The sequence below is a fragment of the Podarcis gaigeae genome (assembly GCF_964106915.1).
Source record: "Podarcis gaigeae genome assembly, chromosome: 9".
Taxonomy (NCBI): domain Eukaryota; kingdom Metazoa; phylum Chordata; class Lepidosauria; order Squamata; family Lacertidae; genus Podarcis; species Podarcis gaigeae.
In genome coordinates this window covers 43,425,087-43,443,640 of record NC_139685.1, presented here as the reverse complement: position 1 = coordinate 43,443,640, position 18,554 = coordinate 43,425,087, and the positions used below count along the sequence as shown (strand labels likewise).

Below are 18,554 nucleotides of genomic sequence, written 5' to 3'. Positions count from 1 at the left end.
CTGTGCTTCCGGCGCTCTGACCCTTGTCTACGGCGGCGGCGCGTAGCTCGCCCACAGTCCGCATCTCTATGGTGAGCGGCGCCAGCTCCTCCTTTTAGGGTGGCGGCCATTTTGGCCGGGTGGCAGCCGGAGCACGTTGTCTCCGAGCCCAGCTGCGAGCCCCGGAGGGGGCCCTTCGCAGCTTCCCCGTTTCCCTCCGTCCCGGACGGGAGGCCTCCCCTTCTCTCCCCCCCTTCGCTTCTTGGTAAGTAAAAGCTGCCGGAGAGCGATAACTTGGCGGCCACCCGCTCCTCCTCTGGGCAGGTGGGGCCGCTTGAGCGGCTGGAGATAAGGCTGGCTGGGCCGCGCGGGGTCCCGGCCGGCTTCGGCTGTATGAGGAACACGCAGGGCCCCGCCGGCCCTTCTACCTGCCTAGTAGGCAGGGCAGGCTCCAGCCTCTCGGGGTCCCTTCCTTCCCCCTTAGTTCTTCCCCATTTCCACGGGTTGTCGAGCCCCTTGGTTCTCCGCGACCCTCCATAACGATTTCGGATCTTTTTTTTCCCACGTAGAGGCCTTTGTTTGAGGGAAAGGGAAAATTTTTTTGGGGGGGGGCGGGTTGACTCCAGTTAAACAGACCCTCCTGGTGAGAAAGGTCGAAACAGTGGTCGACTGTCAAAAGGTGTTAAAATTACTCTTTTTTCCCCTCTTGCATGAGCCGCTTAGGTAAGCTTGTCATAAGTCAAGACCTACCCGCCCCCCGTATTGTTGGCTGTATCTTTCATCTCCTGTTAAATTCAGTGTCGGTGGCCCTCCACACATTACGTAAAGAGAGAGGGAGAGTTCCAGTCCCTTGGTTTTTAATCATCTGAGATGTAAGGCCACTTCTGTGCCATGCATTTAAAGCACTGCTGTGGCATTTTAGCAGCCATGGCTTCCCACAAAGAATCTTGGGAGCTGTAGTTTTTTCAGGGTGTGGAGAGTCCTTAGAAGACCCCATATTACCCTGACAGAGCTCCTAGGAAAGAGGAGTCGGTTGTTAAACGACTCTGGAAAATGTAGGGAAATGAGGGAACAGGCATTTTGTAACAGTTCTCAGTATCCATAGCAAACTACGGTTCCCATGATTATTTAAGGGAAGCCATGACTGCTGAAGTTTTATAGTACTTTAAATGTATGATGCGGCAGTAGTATTGACATGAGTAGACTAGTGTCTCTTTTTAACAAAATTAGTTGAGATGAATAAATTGTTCTACTACTGGTAAATTTGACATGTTGGAGTTTTGCTGCTGTCTAAAGTTGCTAGAAGGCTATTTATTACATAGAATCATAGAATTGTAGGGTTGAAAGGTACCGTAAAAATGTGCACTTTCTTTATCCCCCCTGCATTAAGTAATGGCTTAGTTAAGGATGGTCCCTCTATAGCAGTGGTGTCCAAACTTTTTTCAAAGAGGGCCAGATTTGATGAAATGAAGGGCTTTTTTTTAGGATTTTACCCCAGGAAATAAACTGCCACAGGGGCCAGATTAAACTGACCAGTGGGCCGGACATGCTTGCTCTGTGGTTTTCCATTGTAGATTTTAGGATGATTAGTTGAACTCTGTGTACATATAGGGATGTAGGAGTTGCCTTCTTAAAGTTAAAATAGGTGGGTTCGTTTGTTGGAGCCAAACCAAGGTACCTTAAAGGTTAACCATTTTTATTGCTAACAGCTGCTTAAAAATATTCTCACTCATAACTTTATTCAACCACGTCAGGCAGTTCTGAAGGACCTAGAAGTCAGAACGCATTGAGAATTATAACATTTCTTATGACAACAATTATGGGAAAGTGGTCTCCTACAAAAAATGCTCTGCAGAAATTGAAATCCCAACTGAGGTACAAAAACAGGATCTCTGCACTGGGGAGAACTTGGCTTATAGCTGGAGCTTTGCTTCCTTTTCCTGTGTCAGCAGTTCTCTTTGCCAGAAAGACCAGCTTCTTAAATAGCTTATTATTACTGCTATATCAAAGCTCTCACAGCATATTTCGCTCTCTCTCAGCATATGCTAGTCGCTTCTCTCTTTCCTGGCCCTCATGAGGAAAAACCGATATCTTTAAATGAAAAGAGGAGGTGAACTCTAGTAGATTACAGAAGCAGAAAGTGGCCTTTCTTTGCATTCCTACAGGGTGGAGCTTTTTGGTCTAACTACTGGCCAAGTATAACATCAAGTAGAATATCAGCAAACATGACCCCTGTTCAGAATTAACATAATTTGATGCCTGCAGCTGGGGGCTCCTGAGGGGCGCAGGCCCCAGCGAAGCCTCCGGCGCCAGATTCCTCTCCCGGGTGTGTGGCTGCCGCCTACCCTCCTGGCAGCTGCTCACCTTGGCCTGGCCTGGGTGCTCCACCCGAGGGCCTGGGCAGCCACGATGTGAGCGGGCCAGCTACAGGGTCGGAGGTGGCCCTGGGGGTAGCCCCCAGAAAACTCAAGAGCATGGTGCCAGGAAAGTGAGGCCTTCCCATGGATACACCGAACTGTATTACAACTCTTGGACAATTCCTAATTATCTATCAATGGCAAGGATTGGTCTGGCACCAGTTTTGGGCTACTTGATTGTTAAAGAAAATTTCAGTATTCCGTTGGGTGTATTTACTCTGGCTGGAATAACAGATTTGTTGGATGGCTTTATTGCACAAAATTGGGCCAGCCAAAAATCTGCTTTAGGAAGTGCCCTGGACCCTCTGGCTAATAAAGTTGTTATCAGCGTCCTGTTCATCAGCCTGACGTGTGCAAATCTTATTCCAGTTCCTCTTACATCTTTGATCATTTTAAAGGACATTGCATTAATTGCTGCTGGTTTTTATGTGCAATACAGAACTGTTCCTCCACTAAGAACACTTAGATACTTTAATCCATGTTATGCCACGGCTCAGTTAAAGCCAACATTTATCAGCAAGACGAACACAGTAGTACAGCTCATCTTAATGGCAGTTTCTTTAGCAGCTCCTGTTTTCAATTATGTGGACAGTATCTTCAGACCTTATGGTGCATCACAGCTTTCACAGTGACAGCATCTGCTTACAGTTACTAACTGGCCAAAAAAACAGTTTAGGTGCTAAACAGCAACTGAAGGATCTCAAGAGTGAGTTGCTGACTTCCTATTTTGTTTGTGTTGGGATGGCATTGCCTGCATAATATTTGGACTATGGATAAAGAACACTTCTTTTGATAGCTTTGTCTCAGTGGAAACCATGTCTTCACATTGAAGCTAATCAGAAGTTAAAATGAAGATTTGATCATGTAAATATGCATAATTTTCAATGCACCTTTTCAATTTGTTGCAAATAAAATATGTTTTACCTTAAAGCATTTAAAAAAAAAAGAATTACAGTAACATAATTGAAGTAATAGTGTTTTTCTGCCACACTGAGGCATTTGCTATGTAGGTAGAAGGTTGGGTTGTCTGTTTTAAAGGCAAGTCTATTATATATGTAATATGATGAGGATGGCCAACTTTGTTTTTACGGTGACCATTCTGTTTTCCAGACTGTGGTCCAAGGTATTCTGCTGTGCAAACAGCTTTATTATAGAGCCTACCTAGCAATAAGAATTTTCCAGTAATAGAGAACATGCACTGGGGTGTAGCATTCTGTACAAAGAACACTTTAATGTATTTACATTAAGGATGTGAGAGGAGAATAAGATAGAATATCTTTGTTTATCTGAAAACATTTATCTGAAAGTTTAGGCAGACCCCCAAAACTCCTTATTCCTCTCTGGCTCAGAAGTGTGCTCTTCAGTGGTATTTCTTATTTTTTTTCATGAAATACTCATTGTCCCATTGGGATGCTATTCCTTAATTTCCTTTCTCTCTGTCTTTCTAATCCTCCATCCTATTTTATTGTATTTTATTGTATTACTTAATCATGTGTTATATTCGTGGTATGTCCTATTGTCATGTCTGTTCTGTTATGTTTTTGATTATGTAACTACTTCTGTAAAAAGCTTACTCAAAAAGATCTTTATAAGTATTCATATTGTATTGTTATGCTGAACATACTTAAAGACGTACCCCCTTATCTCGACAGTTACTGTGCTGCAGAGTGTACTTTCATGGTATTACCATTTCAATCTCTGGTTGGGCCCAATTTCTAAAGCATTTTTTAAATAAAAGATTCCCCTAGAAAATTGTCTACTCTGTTCACCTAGTTATTGTAATACCTGATTTTCAGGACAGTACACTTGCAGCTAAAGATCATGGCACTAGAAGCATGCTAGTATTTGATTTACCTTATAATTTTGTAGCGTCGAACTCAGAGGTAGGAAGCATAGTTGTCAGAGATAATGAGGCAGTTTTGCAGGAGGCAAAAGCACGATGTTCTTGAAGGCAGCATATTCCAAGTCATCTTGCTGTTAAGTCCTTACCAGTTCAAGTGTTAGCATAAATGAAACTGAATTTATCAATCCATGGTAGTAAAGAAGCTTGTAATATTGATGGGTGGAGCCAGAGACTTGCTTCCATTGCTAGGAGATAATGCCTTTGTCATTCAGTATGTGCCACTAGTCTTTCACAGCATCAAAATGACCCACCAATTACCACAATGAATTTTTAAAGTGGAGAATAAAATTACTGTGGTGTATATAAGCATGCATGAATTAAAAAAGTAAGAGACCTCTTAATGTTTCCTTGGATAAAAATACTTTCCAGAAATAATTTGTCACTTTGCAAGAAGAAGTAATTAGAAGTATGCATATATATCTATATTTTAATTGCTTTGAGGGGTTTTTACAGTCAAGCGGTATGTACATTTTATTGTGTGTGTGTATGTATATACACACATTTCATCAGCTCTGCAGGTTGGTTTTGATATATTTTCTTGACACTTTGTTGAATGTAAGTTGAGGTATTGGAATGAAGAGTTTGGATTTGATATCCCGCCTTTCACTCCCCTTCACGAGTCTCAATATGGCAGGATAGGTCCTATCTTTGAAATACGCATAAGGAAGGTAACCAGATTTTTCTCTTTCATTGCATTTCTCAGTCTCTGTAGTTTTCCATATAAAAACTGGTATTTCTTCCTTGTCTGTCACAACCAGCTGAATAAATATTGGGAACCTGAGCAGGTTGGGAATCCGTGACCCTCCAAATGCTGTTGGGAGTCTTAACTCTCATTATCGCTGATTATTGCTCATGCTGGCTGGGGCAAGGTGTGAGTTGGAGGGCAACACATTCCCAGTTTCTAGACTTTGCCCACAATGATTGCCTGTCAAAATGAGAACCCATGCCTAAGTTTAATGAACATGCTTGATCTTGGACTGCACTTCTTATATCATTATATAGCATACTCCAATCCTGTGCTTTCTCACTTTTTATTAATCATTCTGTTTGTTTCCACCTAGAACTTGAATTATCCAATTCCATTGTTTTGGAATCTCAAGTCTGTGTTATCTACGTAATTCTAAGTTCATCACAATGGCTGATAAGCTAACAAGAATTGCTATTGTGAGCCATGACAAGTGTAAGCCAAAGAAATGCCGCCAAGAGTGCAAAAAGAGCTGTCCTGTGGTCCGAATGGGTAAGGAACTCAAAACTCTTAATACGAAACTCTGTGTTAAAATTAAAACAGGCTGAATGTTTCACTTACTGGTTTCTAGACTACAGAGTCAGATTTTTAAGTATCCAGCGTATCTGCCATCTTCAGTAGTTTTGGGGGGTTTTTTTGGAATGTAGGAAAGTACAGTATCATCAAGAATATGGAGAATTTGGGGCAATCAAAACCATGAAAACTGCATCATGTGGAATTCAAATTCATGACTATTTGAGGTCTAAGTCACAAATTGATGCTTGAAGTGAAGGCCCAAGACAGGTGTTGATCATTATGTGAGCTGCGCACAGGTGGGCTATAGCGAGCAAGCTACCACCATTCCTGTGGAGCCTCTTTTTATTGAGACAAATATGCAAGCCAGGCAAATGCATTTTTGGGCTGTGACCTTTACACATCTTCCGTCCCGAAATCGTGGGGTGGCACAAAGTTATTTTGGCACCTGTTCCACAGCGTCATTTTCCCCTTGCACTGTGTATGACGAATGGAGACAAAAGTCTCATGGAAAAGGGTTACAGACAGGACACCGCAAACTGCTGAGATCGCGAAAGGTCAGGCAGAGGTGGAACGATGCACAGACAGCTGTGGCTTGTCTGGGGGTGGGTTGCCCTGCACCCCAAGGTCACGCGTGCAGGCAGATTGTGGCTGCCTGCTGGTGGGGAAGGGTGCTCCCTCCGGACCCCACTCCCCACTCCGCGATATCCCTACAGATGCTACTGCGTGGTTTCTAGATCATATTCCATACTAATGCTTTCAATAAGTCTTGCGTGTCTAACCTTTTTAATATTCCTTTTCACCAGGGAAGCTGTGCATAGAAGTGACATCACAGTGCAAAATAGCATGGATTTCTGAAACATTGTGCATTGGTTGTGGTATTTGCATAAAGGTAAAGATTTTGTCTAGTAATAATTGAAATCTGTTTAAAACATGTCACATTAGAGCTGTTTGGACGTGGGTGATCTCATCTTTTCCCCATCCCACCTCCATGCATTGGGAATTTTGGGCCTGTGTGCTTCATCACCGCACGTCCCCTACCTCCCAGACACTCAAATAAACATGGCCAGTGACATGCTCATGGCCTACTTTGCATGTACCGTTGTAAACTCTGAAAATCCCACTGTGGCCTGGTTCACACAGTACCATAGTACCATAAACCGTAGTTTAAAATAAACTGGTTTAATGAGAACAAGCGGTGTGCTGGTAAGTTGCTGAGATAACATGCTTTCCTGCTCTCACCCACCCACTGCTGCTGGAAAATACGTTGTGGTCTCGCTTGTCTCCCCTTCCCCCCTTTTGGGGGGGTCTCCTGACAAAGTTCAAGAGGGAAACCAAGGTTTGTTCTTGGTTTGCTTCTCATGGTTTGTATGTAAGTCTAGGTTCAGATGGCAAATCAGACCATGGCTTGTTTCCTGACAACATAGTAGGATAGGGGCAGCAAATACAAGTGAAAAACGGTCTTATTCCAATACTATACTTGGCTTCTGTTTTGTTTATTTGTTGCAACGTAAAGCTTATTTTATTTGTGTTACAGAAATGTCCTTTTGGAGCCTTGTCTATTGTTAACTTGCCTAGCAACCTGGAGAAAGAAACAACACACAGATACTGTGCCAATGCCTTCAAACTTCACAGGTACACTCTGCTGCAATCCCTGAAAAGTTGTTAATATAAATTATTGTCATTATTTGTTAATCACCTTCCACTTTCCTTCAAGGCAATGTACAAAATAAAATAATAACAGCTGTTAAAAAGTTAACAGGGGGAAACCAAGATTTGAATTTTAAACAATACAGAATGGACACCCATGGCAGAGATTTATTCATCCAGGTGGTAAAGCTTGTCACACACACGCAAAATGTATTCAGTTGTTTCTAGAAAGTGCAGATAGTGGGTGCCTGTCATATTTTGACAGGAATGCTGTTCCACAGAATGGGGCAGTCACACTGAAAGCTGTAGTCCAAATCACTGGAGTGGGCTTCTGATATTTGGGGACTTTGAGGAGAAAGTGTTCTACAGAATGCAGTGACCTGGATAGTTTCTCACGTGATATGGTCCAGAGCTGCATAGGGCCTTACATGTTAATACCAAAACCTTGAAGTTTTTTATATATGACTTATGGCGAAAAGTCTTTCCTTCTGAAGTACTCTCCTTGGTAAATGTGTCTTGTTTGCCTTTGTAAAGCAATTAAAGGATAGTGTATATAATTTTAAATTCCAGAGCAAATAGAGATCACTTTAGATATCATTAATTATATTTCCTTATTTCTGATGAAAATGATGCACATAATGGGGTTGAGAGAGGAAAGCATATTCAATTAACACCTAAGTTCTGTCTTGCTTTAGATAAGGCTGTGTCGGTTTATTGTTGTGTAAAATGTTGGATTACTTTATGAAGGTTGCCTATTCCACGTCCAGGAGAGGTCCTGGGGTTGGTTGGAACCAACGGTATTGGAAAGTCAACTGCCTTGAAAATCTTAGCAGGAAAACAGAAGCCAAACCTTGGAAAATACGATGTATGTATTTTAAATATATGCCAAATGTGATTTCCTAATATCCTTTGAAACTGCATTTTGCAGTTCTTGTGCAAATGAAAACGAGTAGTGCTTGCTAGACTGGCAGCATTACTTTGCCCCAATAAGTAAAATCTATATAGCCATTTAACCATTAGGAAGTTCACAAATATGTAAGCTAAGAGATGTACAAACGTCTTTCATGTGAGGATGTTAACCATCATTTTCCTGTTGGACCAAGAAGTTAATGGGAGGAAAAAGGAGGCTTTTGAAAGGACGAACATTGTAAAGCGGCAGTGATGACAGGTTTTGCCATAAGTATCTTTCCACTCTATTGCTATTGGTCTTTTTTATTTTATGCATTGTTACGCCATTCTGTGTTACGAACACAGAAACATAGGGTGCTGCTTTATAGCAAGTCAGACCGTCTTAACTCAATATTGTTTACACTAACTGGCAACAGCAGACAAGGGTTTCAGGCAGAAGTCTTTTCCCAGCCCTAGCTTAGCTGGAAGTGCAGGGGATTGAACTTGGGACCTTTTGCGTGCAATGTATATGCTCTGCTACCAAAATACAGTTCCTATTCCGTTCCCCCTCTCCAGCTGTGAATTCACTTGCATTCACATCCCACATAAACACTTTGTGGTTTTTGCCTTGTGTAGTAGTATTTTGTGGAAACGTTAAACCCCAAAGCTTAAATTGATATACCACACTTTTTGGGGGGGGAGGAATCCTTGCGTAATTAGGAATATCATTTTTATACCTCCGTATGGTTTAGAATCCTAGATTTCTGTGACGGAATGCATAAGTAAGCAGTAGGTTCAGACATCTCTGTTCTGCCTACTTGACCTGATTGATGTTAAAGTTAAGTTTTTGTACAAAGAATTGGTTGCCTACAAGTAGATGTCATGACTTGCTAACTGTATTCTATGCAAGCTGGATGGGTTAAATTTAGTCTTGCATGATTTGTTTCAAACTAGTTTCTCAAAAATACCACCTGACAATTTATTTGATGTAAAAAAGAACAGAGCTGCAAGCTGCTACTGCTACTGCTTTATGAAACACATGATAGACACATTTGTGAGTCACATTACACAATAGCTAATAGTTTAGCATGAATGCAAAGATTACACCTGCTTTTCTTCTCTCCTAGCATGAGTGGGAGTGAAAACCATAATCCCTAGCTTCCAGTTAAAACTGAACGGGAATTGTGATTTCTTTACTTCTAAACAACCCATGTTCAAGAATAAATCTTGGCATCGCACCATGGCTTGTTTGGAGTGCAATAAACCATGATATCTGGTTCGGACCTAACACTTAGGTCACATATTTTGCTTTATTCCGTACATTAGAGGAGTTGAAACAAAATTTAAAAATTCCTGTATCTAGAATTAGAGGAGTTGTGCTTTGTTCCTTATGGTAGGGGACAAGAAAACAGGAAGCCGCTTGTACATTCAATGTACAGTGTTTACTACAGACAACTGAGGTGTGATCACAGCCAGTGTTGCTCTAGGAGGCCACTGCTCCCTCATGAACACTTGAAACATTTTCTCAAAATGCCATTCGACATATTCTTGTCCTTAGACGTGTTTCCATACCTCTCAAGTGTTTATTTGAAATGCTTTTGTATAGGATCCTCCTGACTGGCAAGAAATCCTGACTTACTTTCGAGGATCTGAGTTGCAGAACTATTTCACCAAGATCTTGGAAGATGACCTCAAGGCCATCATTAAGCCCCAGTATGTGGACCAGATCCCTAAAGCTGCTAAGGTGAGTAAGCTTGTTGGCTAAGGCTGCAGTCCTAAGTTCCCTTATCTTGGAGTAAACCTCATTGAATTCAGTAGGACTTAGTTCTAAGTAGACATGGCTAGGATTGTGCTGTAAGGTGGGATGGGGGGAAGAAACAGGCCGATTTTCTGTATGAGGTAAAGGTAAAGGACCCCTGGATGGTTAAGTCCAGTCAAAGGCGACTATCGGGTGCGGTGCTCATCTTGCTTCAGACTGAGGGAGCCAGTGTTTGTCCACAGACAGCTTTCCAGATCATGTGACCAGCATGACTAAATGCTTTTGGCACATAGAGGACTGTGATGAGTGCTAGAGCGCATGGAAATGCCATTTACCTTCCTGCCATAGTGGTACCTATTTATCTACTTGTACTGGTGTGCTTTCAAACTGCTAGGTTGGCAGAAGCTGGGACAGAGCAATGGAAGCTCACCCCATTCTGTATGAAAGATATAAGACAGAGTTTTAGTCAAGAGCAGATTACAATTTTAGTATATTATCTCATATCGTGGCTTAAGTAAAGTCCTGATTGTCATCTTATTGTGACAGGGAACAGTGGGCACTATATTGGACAGGAAAGATGAAACTGGCACACAGACTATTGTATGTCAGCAGCTTGGTAAGTGATGTTTTTATACAAAGTTTTAAAATAATATGCATAATTAGTCCTAAAAGCTTTCTGTTTTGTTTTTAAAATTGAAACTTCTTTCATAAACCTTAAACTTTTAAATTCACATTCAGCATTATATTTTTTAAATTTAAGAATGTTTATAGACTGCTTAGTGCAGAATGATGATTAATATTAGTTACTTATGAAATTTTAGGCTTTCTTTGTAAAAGTATAATCATGTGTCCCAGTAACAGGACTTAAGCTAAAAATTGATTGGATCCAGACTAAGTTAGTCATGCTGTAGACCCATTGAAATCAGTTCGACTTAGTTGTGAACAACTTCAGTTTTTCCACTGGTATTGATAGTCTGGATCCATCTCAATCACAATAAAACAAATTAATAATACAGTAACCATAAAATAAATGTCACAGAATTACGAAATGGAGGCCCAAATTAAAAACACAAACACAAGAGGTCATTGAAAAAGGCACGTTTTCACCTTTTTATGAACAATATGGGAATATGATGGAACCCTATGGGCTAAAGGGCACAGGGAAGAGCAGTAGTCCCTCACCACTGCCTTTCCAGAGCCTACTTTCTAGGAATGAACAAAAACATTTATAAAATATTATGTCTCAAGGTTCATTCCAAACATGTCATCCAGAAGGATGCTATAGCTGAAGCCATAGTTGCATTTGCCAACACTTAACTTCATTTGCAGAGGGCATCAGTTCATTTTGGGTCTTGTACATGTTGTGCAGTGGACACTGTTGATGCAACCCAGGTTAATGTGTGGAGTTACTTATGGAGATGAATGGTGAAGTTCTTGTGTAGAAACTAATATATTTAACTGTAACCAGTTGAGATGTTAGCATATTTTGTATGTACTTGGTTGTGAGAAAAATATATTTGCAGATCTGTCTCATCTGAGGGAAAGAAACGTTGAAGATCTATCAGGAGGAGAACTTCAGAGATTTGCCTGTGCTGTGGTTTGCATTCAAAAAGCTGACATGTATGTAGCAATTTGGCTTTTAATAGTGACTTCAGTAACTTTGCTAATTTTAGAATATTGTTTGTGATCTGTGTTGTATGCATAATTTTTCCTCACTTTGTCATGCGGGCCAGGCATTTCAAAAGTTCAAAATTAGACCTTAGTTTTTTCACTTACCTAATTAACTTCACATCTTTTACCGACTAAGGTTTATAAACTGTGTGAAATCTAGTGTTGTGCAAGTGGAGCTGTCTTTCCTCCCTGCAGCCCATCACAACCACCAAACTTGCTCTGAAGAATCATTTGACACGCCAGAGCAGATCTTGAGGGTTTACAGGAGAGGAGAGAAGTCCTGTTGTATAACAATATAATAATCATCATCATTTATTATTTATATGCCACTCCGGGTGGCTTCCAACAAATAAAAACACAATGAAACATTGAATATTAAAAACTTCCCTAATACAGAGTTGCCTTCAGATATATGAGTAGAAGTCTGTTCCCCTCATGTCCACACCATTGGATACAACCTTGTGATTTTAAGACTGAAGACTTTCTAAGTTGGCAAGAGTCCATAATAGTCACATGACCATTTCTATTACAAATTATTTTATGCAGCGTTTTGACAAGAAAGTATTCAAATTTTAGCATTCAACATGCTTTAACCTTGTATTTATAACCAGGGGTGCTGTTCATGGGTCCCAATCTATTCTGCAGACAACACAGGGACTGAAATACTTGCTGTGACTTAACATGAGGGTTCACTTTCTAGCAAGGAAGCTCACATGGAGTTGTCCATGTGTAACATTGAAAAGACATTTTTCACAACTTACTGGGGGAATTATTTGAGTGAAACCAGACAGATAACTGGATCCTCTGTGCTCGCCCAGTGGGTTATCACTGCTTTGTGTGATACTGTGGGAGAACAACAAGGCACCAAATGCCAGAGCATGGTGGAGGAGGAGGAGGAGGTGGTGGGGCTATTAAGCCTTTGTGAAATGGGACATGGCAACAGAATGTTGTATCCTCACCCCTTAACAGGAGTACTGGTATTCAGGATTCCAGCCTTCCATGCCCTCCAGGGTATTGGAAGCTGGGTAAAGGGTTCAAATGGGCCAATTCATTCCTCTACATAACACACATTTTCATTTTTCTCTTTACTAACATGACATTTCATCCCTCAAGGCTCATTTCCCATTCGCTTGTTTTGAGCTTTTTGCTCCCTTGGGGTTTTAAAAAATATTTTCTGTACTTCTGCATACCTTTAGGTGCACCTGGTGGTGCTGGCATATCCCTCTTGTTTCTCAACAATCCCTTTTTTTGGCTCCATTCTTACTGGTTCTTAGTTCATTATTAGTAGAGAGAAATGGAATTTAGGGAAGGATGGATGGTCTGTTAAATTTGATGAACATAAAACCTGCCCCCCTTTTTTTTTCTTGGGATAGCTTCATGTTTGATGAGCCCTCCAGCTACCTGGATGTTAAGCAGCGTCTGAAGGCTGCCATTACTATTCGATCTCTAATAAATCCTGACCGGTAAGTAATGTAATTATAAATGGAGGTACTATTATTCAAGCCTCGTAATGCTGATTACATGTGATAATTTTCTTATGAGAGATATGTACTTGGAGGCAGGATGTTTAGTATCCTTACTTATAGTTCTTATATGTGTTTAATATTGCATGTGTTTAATATTGGTTTACTATGTAAGTTTCCTTCAGATCTGCAGTTAGAAGGTGATGCATAATTAAATTAGTAATAATACTAATTGTTCATGGTATTATCCTGCCCACTAGTGCCTGAATTCATTTCAGGTTTTGTGATTTCAACCAAAATCGATGCCAGTATGCCTTAAGCACTTACTTAGAGATGCAGAGTCTCAGGATGCTAGTGTTTGTTTCTAGTTTTAATGTAGAAACAATAGGGGTGGACATTGCTTGCTCCTGGAGAATATCCCACTTACATCTATTATTTTCTGATTTAAATGTCTTTTTCTGTATCTACTTTTATAATTTATTGGGTAAAGTGGAGAATAAGCTGAAACTGACATTCTTTGACTTTCATATCTTAGTAAAATAACGGCAACCAGATTTCCAGTATTTACAATTTACAATTTTGCTTTAAATGCACTATGAAATGGTACCATGTACGTATGATGCCATGTACTAGCAGAAAAAAATTCATGCTGTCTTATTTTTGCTTGAATTAAAAACAGAAGAAAACTTGATTCAACTATCTTTTTGCTTTTGTTTTTGTTTTTTCAGGTATATTATTGTTGTGGAACATGACCTGAGTGTGCTCGATTATTTGTCTGACTTCATCTGCTGCTTATATGGTGTGCCAAGTGCTTATGGTGTTGTCACTATGCCTTTTAGTGTAAGAGAAGGTAACTATATTTTAAATCAACTTTCTCGTCTTCCTCAATTATGTGTTCTTCCTACAAAATAGTTATGTGTGATGTAAACAATTTGACATCTTTAGTGTGTGGGGTTTTTTTATATAAATACTTCCTAAATGCTCTCAGGCTTCTCATACTTAAAAAGTAGGTCACATTAGACAAATAACTGAGCTGGGTTAGCTCTTGCCCTTACCAAGATATAGTTATTTCCATCTCTATAGATCTTTTCACTTCATTCCTCTTCTGTTTCATCTCAGTACCATGAAAGTAAAATGACATGCATTTCCAAGTGAAGAGCAGACCCTGAGTACCTCTAAATAGAGCTGAGTCCTATTTTTGGGTTGTCTGTTGTTCTGTCATGTTGGTGATTTATCTTTTGATAATTCTATGCCTGGTTTAGGTGCTCTTTCCTAATGATGATTTATCTTCTTACAGGGATAAACATTTTCTTGGATGGCTATGTTCCAACAGAAAACCTAAGGTTCCGAGATGCATCTCTTGTTTTTAAGGTGGCAGAGACAGCTAACGAAGAAGAGGTCAAGAAGATGTGTATGTATAAATATCCCGGAATGAGAAAAAAGATGGGGGAATTTGAGCTGTCAATCGTTGCTGGAGAATTCACTGACTCTGAAATAATGGTGATGCTGGGAGAAAATGGTGAGTGTATTTCAACCGGAGAATTCATTGTGATCTGTTTTTCAGGGGTTAGGTCCAAAGGCTATGTCAGAGTGAAAGGATATTACTTGCTGATGCCAGTTGGTAAAGTTGGGGCACATCCAATGTCATTTCGTATTTACCGTTCTGAATCCAAATTGATGCAATAGAGGACATAACAAAACTCTCCAGGAACAGTGGTTGTTTCCTGGCCTCATCCAAATTCATTGCAATATTTTAAAATCATTTTTAAAAAGTTTCAAATGTCTCAATGGATGCTAGCAAAAGAAATGAATAGACTGAAAACCATCATTTAAAAATGAACGGCAAGTGGCTAGTGTCTCCCCACTCCACCCCAACTTGGATCAAGATGTAAGCAGCTTCTCTTATTTTCTGTTAGTTTCACTACTTTGTGAACTTTGATACTTAGCTGCAGGAAGATACTGTAGTCGCACTATACATGTATGAATACCTTTATTCAACCAAGCATGGACTCAGTACTCTAAAGTTTTGATTGAACACAAGGGAACAGGTGGTCTCTCTAAGTCTTGCATGGGCCCAGAAACCAATTTATGACTTCTAAAGTAAAAAATTCATGGCGTTCGAACTGGGCCTGGAAGAGAACTGAGAGCTTGTGCACCTTGTGACCAGCTGCTGTTAAATGACAGTCAAATCAACTGCATTCCACACCAACTGAGCCTTCTTACCCTCATATTAGCCCCATGTAGAACACACAACAGTAGATTAGGAATGCTACATTAGTTCATAATAAACATGCAAGTAAAAACAACACTGAACCCGGGTTTTTTAAAAGGGGATTTATTAGCATTCTGCTCTTAGTAAAAAAATGGAAGCATTTGTATATCATGGTGCACTATAGTTAATATTTTACCCCGATTGCATCTATTAGTGCCAGAGGTGGGGTACAAACCATCATCTCCAGCTTAGTGATACACCCAAACCTAGAGATCATGGTTTGTTTTGTTCCAGATAAACCTCAGCATAGATTCTGGTTTATGGAACAAGAACAAACCATAAACTCCAGTTTGGATGTAACATTTTGCCACAGATTGTGGTTTTCTCCCCTGTACTTGAGGGAACTGGTTACAGTTGGTACGTTCATGATAAAACATGAACTATAGTTTACTGAAACAAGCAAACTGGACCTATATGGTGCCTTTAGATCTCTATAAACAGTACCGTTCCCCAAAGCTTTTTATTATTTTATTATATGCAGATTTATGTTTTAAAGACTAGCCATAAACTATGCTTTGCTAATTTTGATTATATATATATATATATTTTAATCTTACAGGAACTGGAAAAACGACGTTCATTCGCATGCTTGCTGGGAGACTGACACCTGATGATAAAAGTAATGTTTTGTGTATTTATTTAGCATACCATTTAAAATTTTAATTCTGTTTTTAATTACTGTGACTACATATGATGTCTCTCTTACAGGTGAAGTACCAGTTTTAAATGTTAGTTATAAGCCACAGAAGATTAGTCCTAAGTCTACTGTAAGTCTTTGTTTCACATTTTAACTTTCTTTGCAATAGTAATGGGAATGACAGAGTAAGAATGAGGGGAACTGGACTAAGCAAAGTGTGAACTTATTTTAATAGGGAAGTGTACGTCAGCTACTTCATGAAAAGATTCGAGATGCCTATACACACCCCCAGTTTGTGACTGATGTAATGAAACCTCTACAGATTGAAAATATCATTGATCAAGAGGTATTTATCACCCATGTGATACCACGTTTTGTAGTTAATGGGTCCCTTCCCTCTTACACCAAGTGAATTTTTAAATATTGCTTCAACCAGGTGCAAACATTGTCTGGTGGTGAGTTGCAGCGGGTTGCTCTTGCCCTCTGTCTTGGCAAGCCAGCTGACGTCTACTTGATTGATGAACCTTCTGCATACCTAGACTCAGAACAGCGTCTGATGGCGGCTAGAGTTGTCAAACGGTAAGCAGGGTAGTGGATAGGGAAAGAGGGATACATGTTTGCAAAGGTTTCATTTTATATTTGAAGGTAGTTTAACTATTTAAAAAAAAAAAAAAACATTTTAAAAATTGCAAAAGCCTCATTGATTTTCCCTTCCATTTCAGTTTCATTCTCCATGCTAAAAAAACTGCCTTTGTGGTAGAGCACGACTTCATCATGGCTACCTACCTTGCAGATCGTGTCATTGTCTTTGATGGCATTCCATCCAGGTGCACAGTGGCAAACAGGTAATGCACAGCGACGGGGGGAGGGGAATATTGTAGTGCAGTTTTGATGCTCATGTTCCTATGGTGACAGGATCCGCTTCTGCCTTTGGATTCTACAGTGGTACCTCAGGTTAAGAACTTAATTCATTCCAGAGGTCTGTTCTTAACCTGAAACTGTTCTTAACCTGAGACACCACTTTAGCTAATGGGGCCTCCCGCTGCACAGTTTCTGTTCTCATCCTGAAGCAAAGTTCTTAACTCAAGGTACTATTTCTGGGTTAGCAGAGTCTGTAACCTGAAGCGTCTGTAACCCAAGGTACCACTGTACTCTGGGAAGGAGCCATACTATTTGCTCAATCCCTGTGGTATTCGTGTTGGCTTCATGTTGATGTGATATTATTGCATGGAATTGTTGTGAAGCAATCAGAGTAAGGGCAGTACTTCCTGGCACTGGAGTCTTGTATGTTTTTTAAAAATTGGCAACTCCCAGCAGCAGGAAGCACAATCAACACCCATGGTAAGGTCTCCACATATTTCACCTCATTCGTGTCTCTCCCATCTTCACAACTTGTGAATAGTATAACAAAAGTGGTGGCATTTTAGCCTGATACTAGTGCAAATACAGAACTTAATTAGAAATGTTGTGTTTGAACGAGCATATCAGTTTATGCCATTTATCCCAGTTTATGTGGGAATGATAAAATTGTAGGGTTGGGACTTAGTCATCTGCTCCAGCCCCCTACAATTCAAGAATCTCAACACGTGGTCCCCCATCTAATTTGAAACTATAATGGACCCTTGTTAGCTTTGCAAATATACTAGCAGTTTTATTGCTGCACCACTAGGGAACCAATATTGCATAGGTGGAAAGGGAGTAACGCTAATAAGGGATGTGATTTAAGAGGCCAAGATGATTTCCTAGTGCATTGTGTTCCTAGCAAAAGTAAATAAAAAGAGGACCCTTTAACGCAAGTCCAGGAAAAAGAGGTTGCACTCTTGCCTCCCCAGACTATGCAAGTTTACAAGACCACTAAAAGCACCTTTGAGAAAGTAATATACACCTGCTTTCTTCACAGTCCTCAAACTCTTTTGGCTGGCATGAATAAGTTCTTGTCTCAGCTTGAGATTACTTTCAGAAGAGATCCAAACAATTACAGACCAAGAATAAACAAACTCAATTCAATCAAGGTAAGAATTCAAAGCTTTCTTCAAATCTGTCATACAAGAAAAAAATGTATGCTGGATGACCAAGCAGGGGTAAGGTTTCTAATGGTTTTTTGTTTCTTTTCTTCTAACAGGATGTGGAACAGAAGAAAAGTGGGAACTACTTTTTCTTGGATGATTAAATGAAAAATTGATCATCAGTTTATAAAAATGAAAACTTTGTTATATGAAATGCAATCAGGTTTTAAAATATTTCTCATTCCAGAGGTTAAAATAGAATGTTACTGTCATGTAACATCTCCTGCCCAGTAGCAGCGTCAGAGCACCTCTTTTTGTGCCTGCCAAGGCCATCTTTTGATGTAATATTTCAAAGCAGAGACAGCTGAAGTGACCATACCAAGATACTATGTACTTTTTTCCACAATGGGGATATTTTGGTTCAAACCTAACTTATTAATGTACCAAACGCTGACATGTTTCCAATTTTAAGTCTTTGAGCTGTTTTCTGTACAAGATGGTTTACAAAAAGTCAAGATATAGAAATTGCTTATTTTAAAAGATTGACTCTCTGTAAATGAGGGTTTCATAAATAAATGTCACCTAAATCTACAATTGTTTGAATGTCAGTGATCAGATTGTAAACATGCATAGTCCTTGACAAGCAAGATC

General features: G+C 40.0%; 2 protein-coding genes across 2 annotated transcripts; both read left to right on the top strand.

Moving 5' to 3' along the window:
* The first annotated feature begins 103 nt into the window (after positions 1–103).
* On the top strand, positions 104–18,497 carry ABCE1 (ATP binding cassette subfamily E member 1). Its single transcript, XM_083755728.1, has 18 exons — positions 104–244; positions 5,361–5,536; positions 6,364–6,449; positions 7,095–7,192; positions 7,955–8,072; positions 9,702–9,839; positions 10,401–10,470; positions 11,378–11,474; positions 12,899–12,988; positions 13,717–13,838; positions 14,286–14,507; positions 15,820–15,879; positions 15,969–16,027; positions 16,133–16,243; positions 16,334–16,476; positions 16,620–16,742; positions 17,798–17,909; positions 18,020–18,497. Exons 2-18 carry the CDS (start codon positions 5,434–5,436, stop codon positions 18,065–18,067), a joined length of 1,800 nt encoding a protein of 599 aa, XP_083611854.1. The 5' UTR covers positions 104–244; positions 5,361–5,433; the 3' UTR covers positions 18,068–18,497.
* On the top strand, positions 2,451–5,351 carry LOC310852495 (cardiolipin synthase (CMP-forming)-like). The gene has a single exon (XM_083756098.1). It carries the CDS (start codon positions 2,534–2,536, stop codon positions 3,026–3,028), a length of 495 nt encoding a protein of 164 aa, XP_083612224.1. The 5' UTR covers positions 2,451–2,533; the 3' UTR covers positions 3,029–5,351.
* Positions 18,498–18,554: the final 57 nt, after the last annotated feature.

Coding starts and splice junctions, on each gene's coding strand:
- ABCE1 (XM_083755728.1), top strand. CDS start 5,434: ATGGCTGATAAGCTAACAAGAATTGCTATTGTGAGCCATGACAAGTGT. Junction 12,989..13,716: donor TCTCTAATAAATCCTGACCG/GTAAGTAATGTA, acceptor TTGTTTTTTCAG/GTATATTATTGTTGTGGAAC. Junction 15,880..15,968: donor ACTGACACCTGATGATAAAA/GTAATGTTTTGT, acceptor TCTCTCTTACAG/GTGAAGTACCAGTTTTAAAT.
- LOC310852495 (XM_083756098.1), top strand. CDS start 2,534: ATGGCAAGGATTGGTCTGGCACCAGTTTTGGGCTACTTGATTGTTAAA.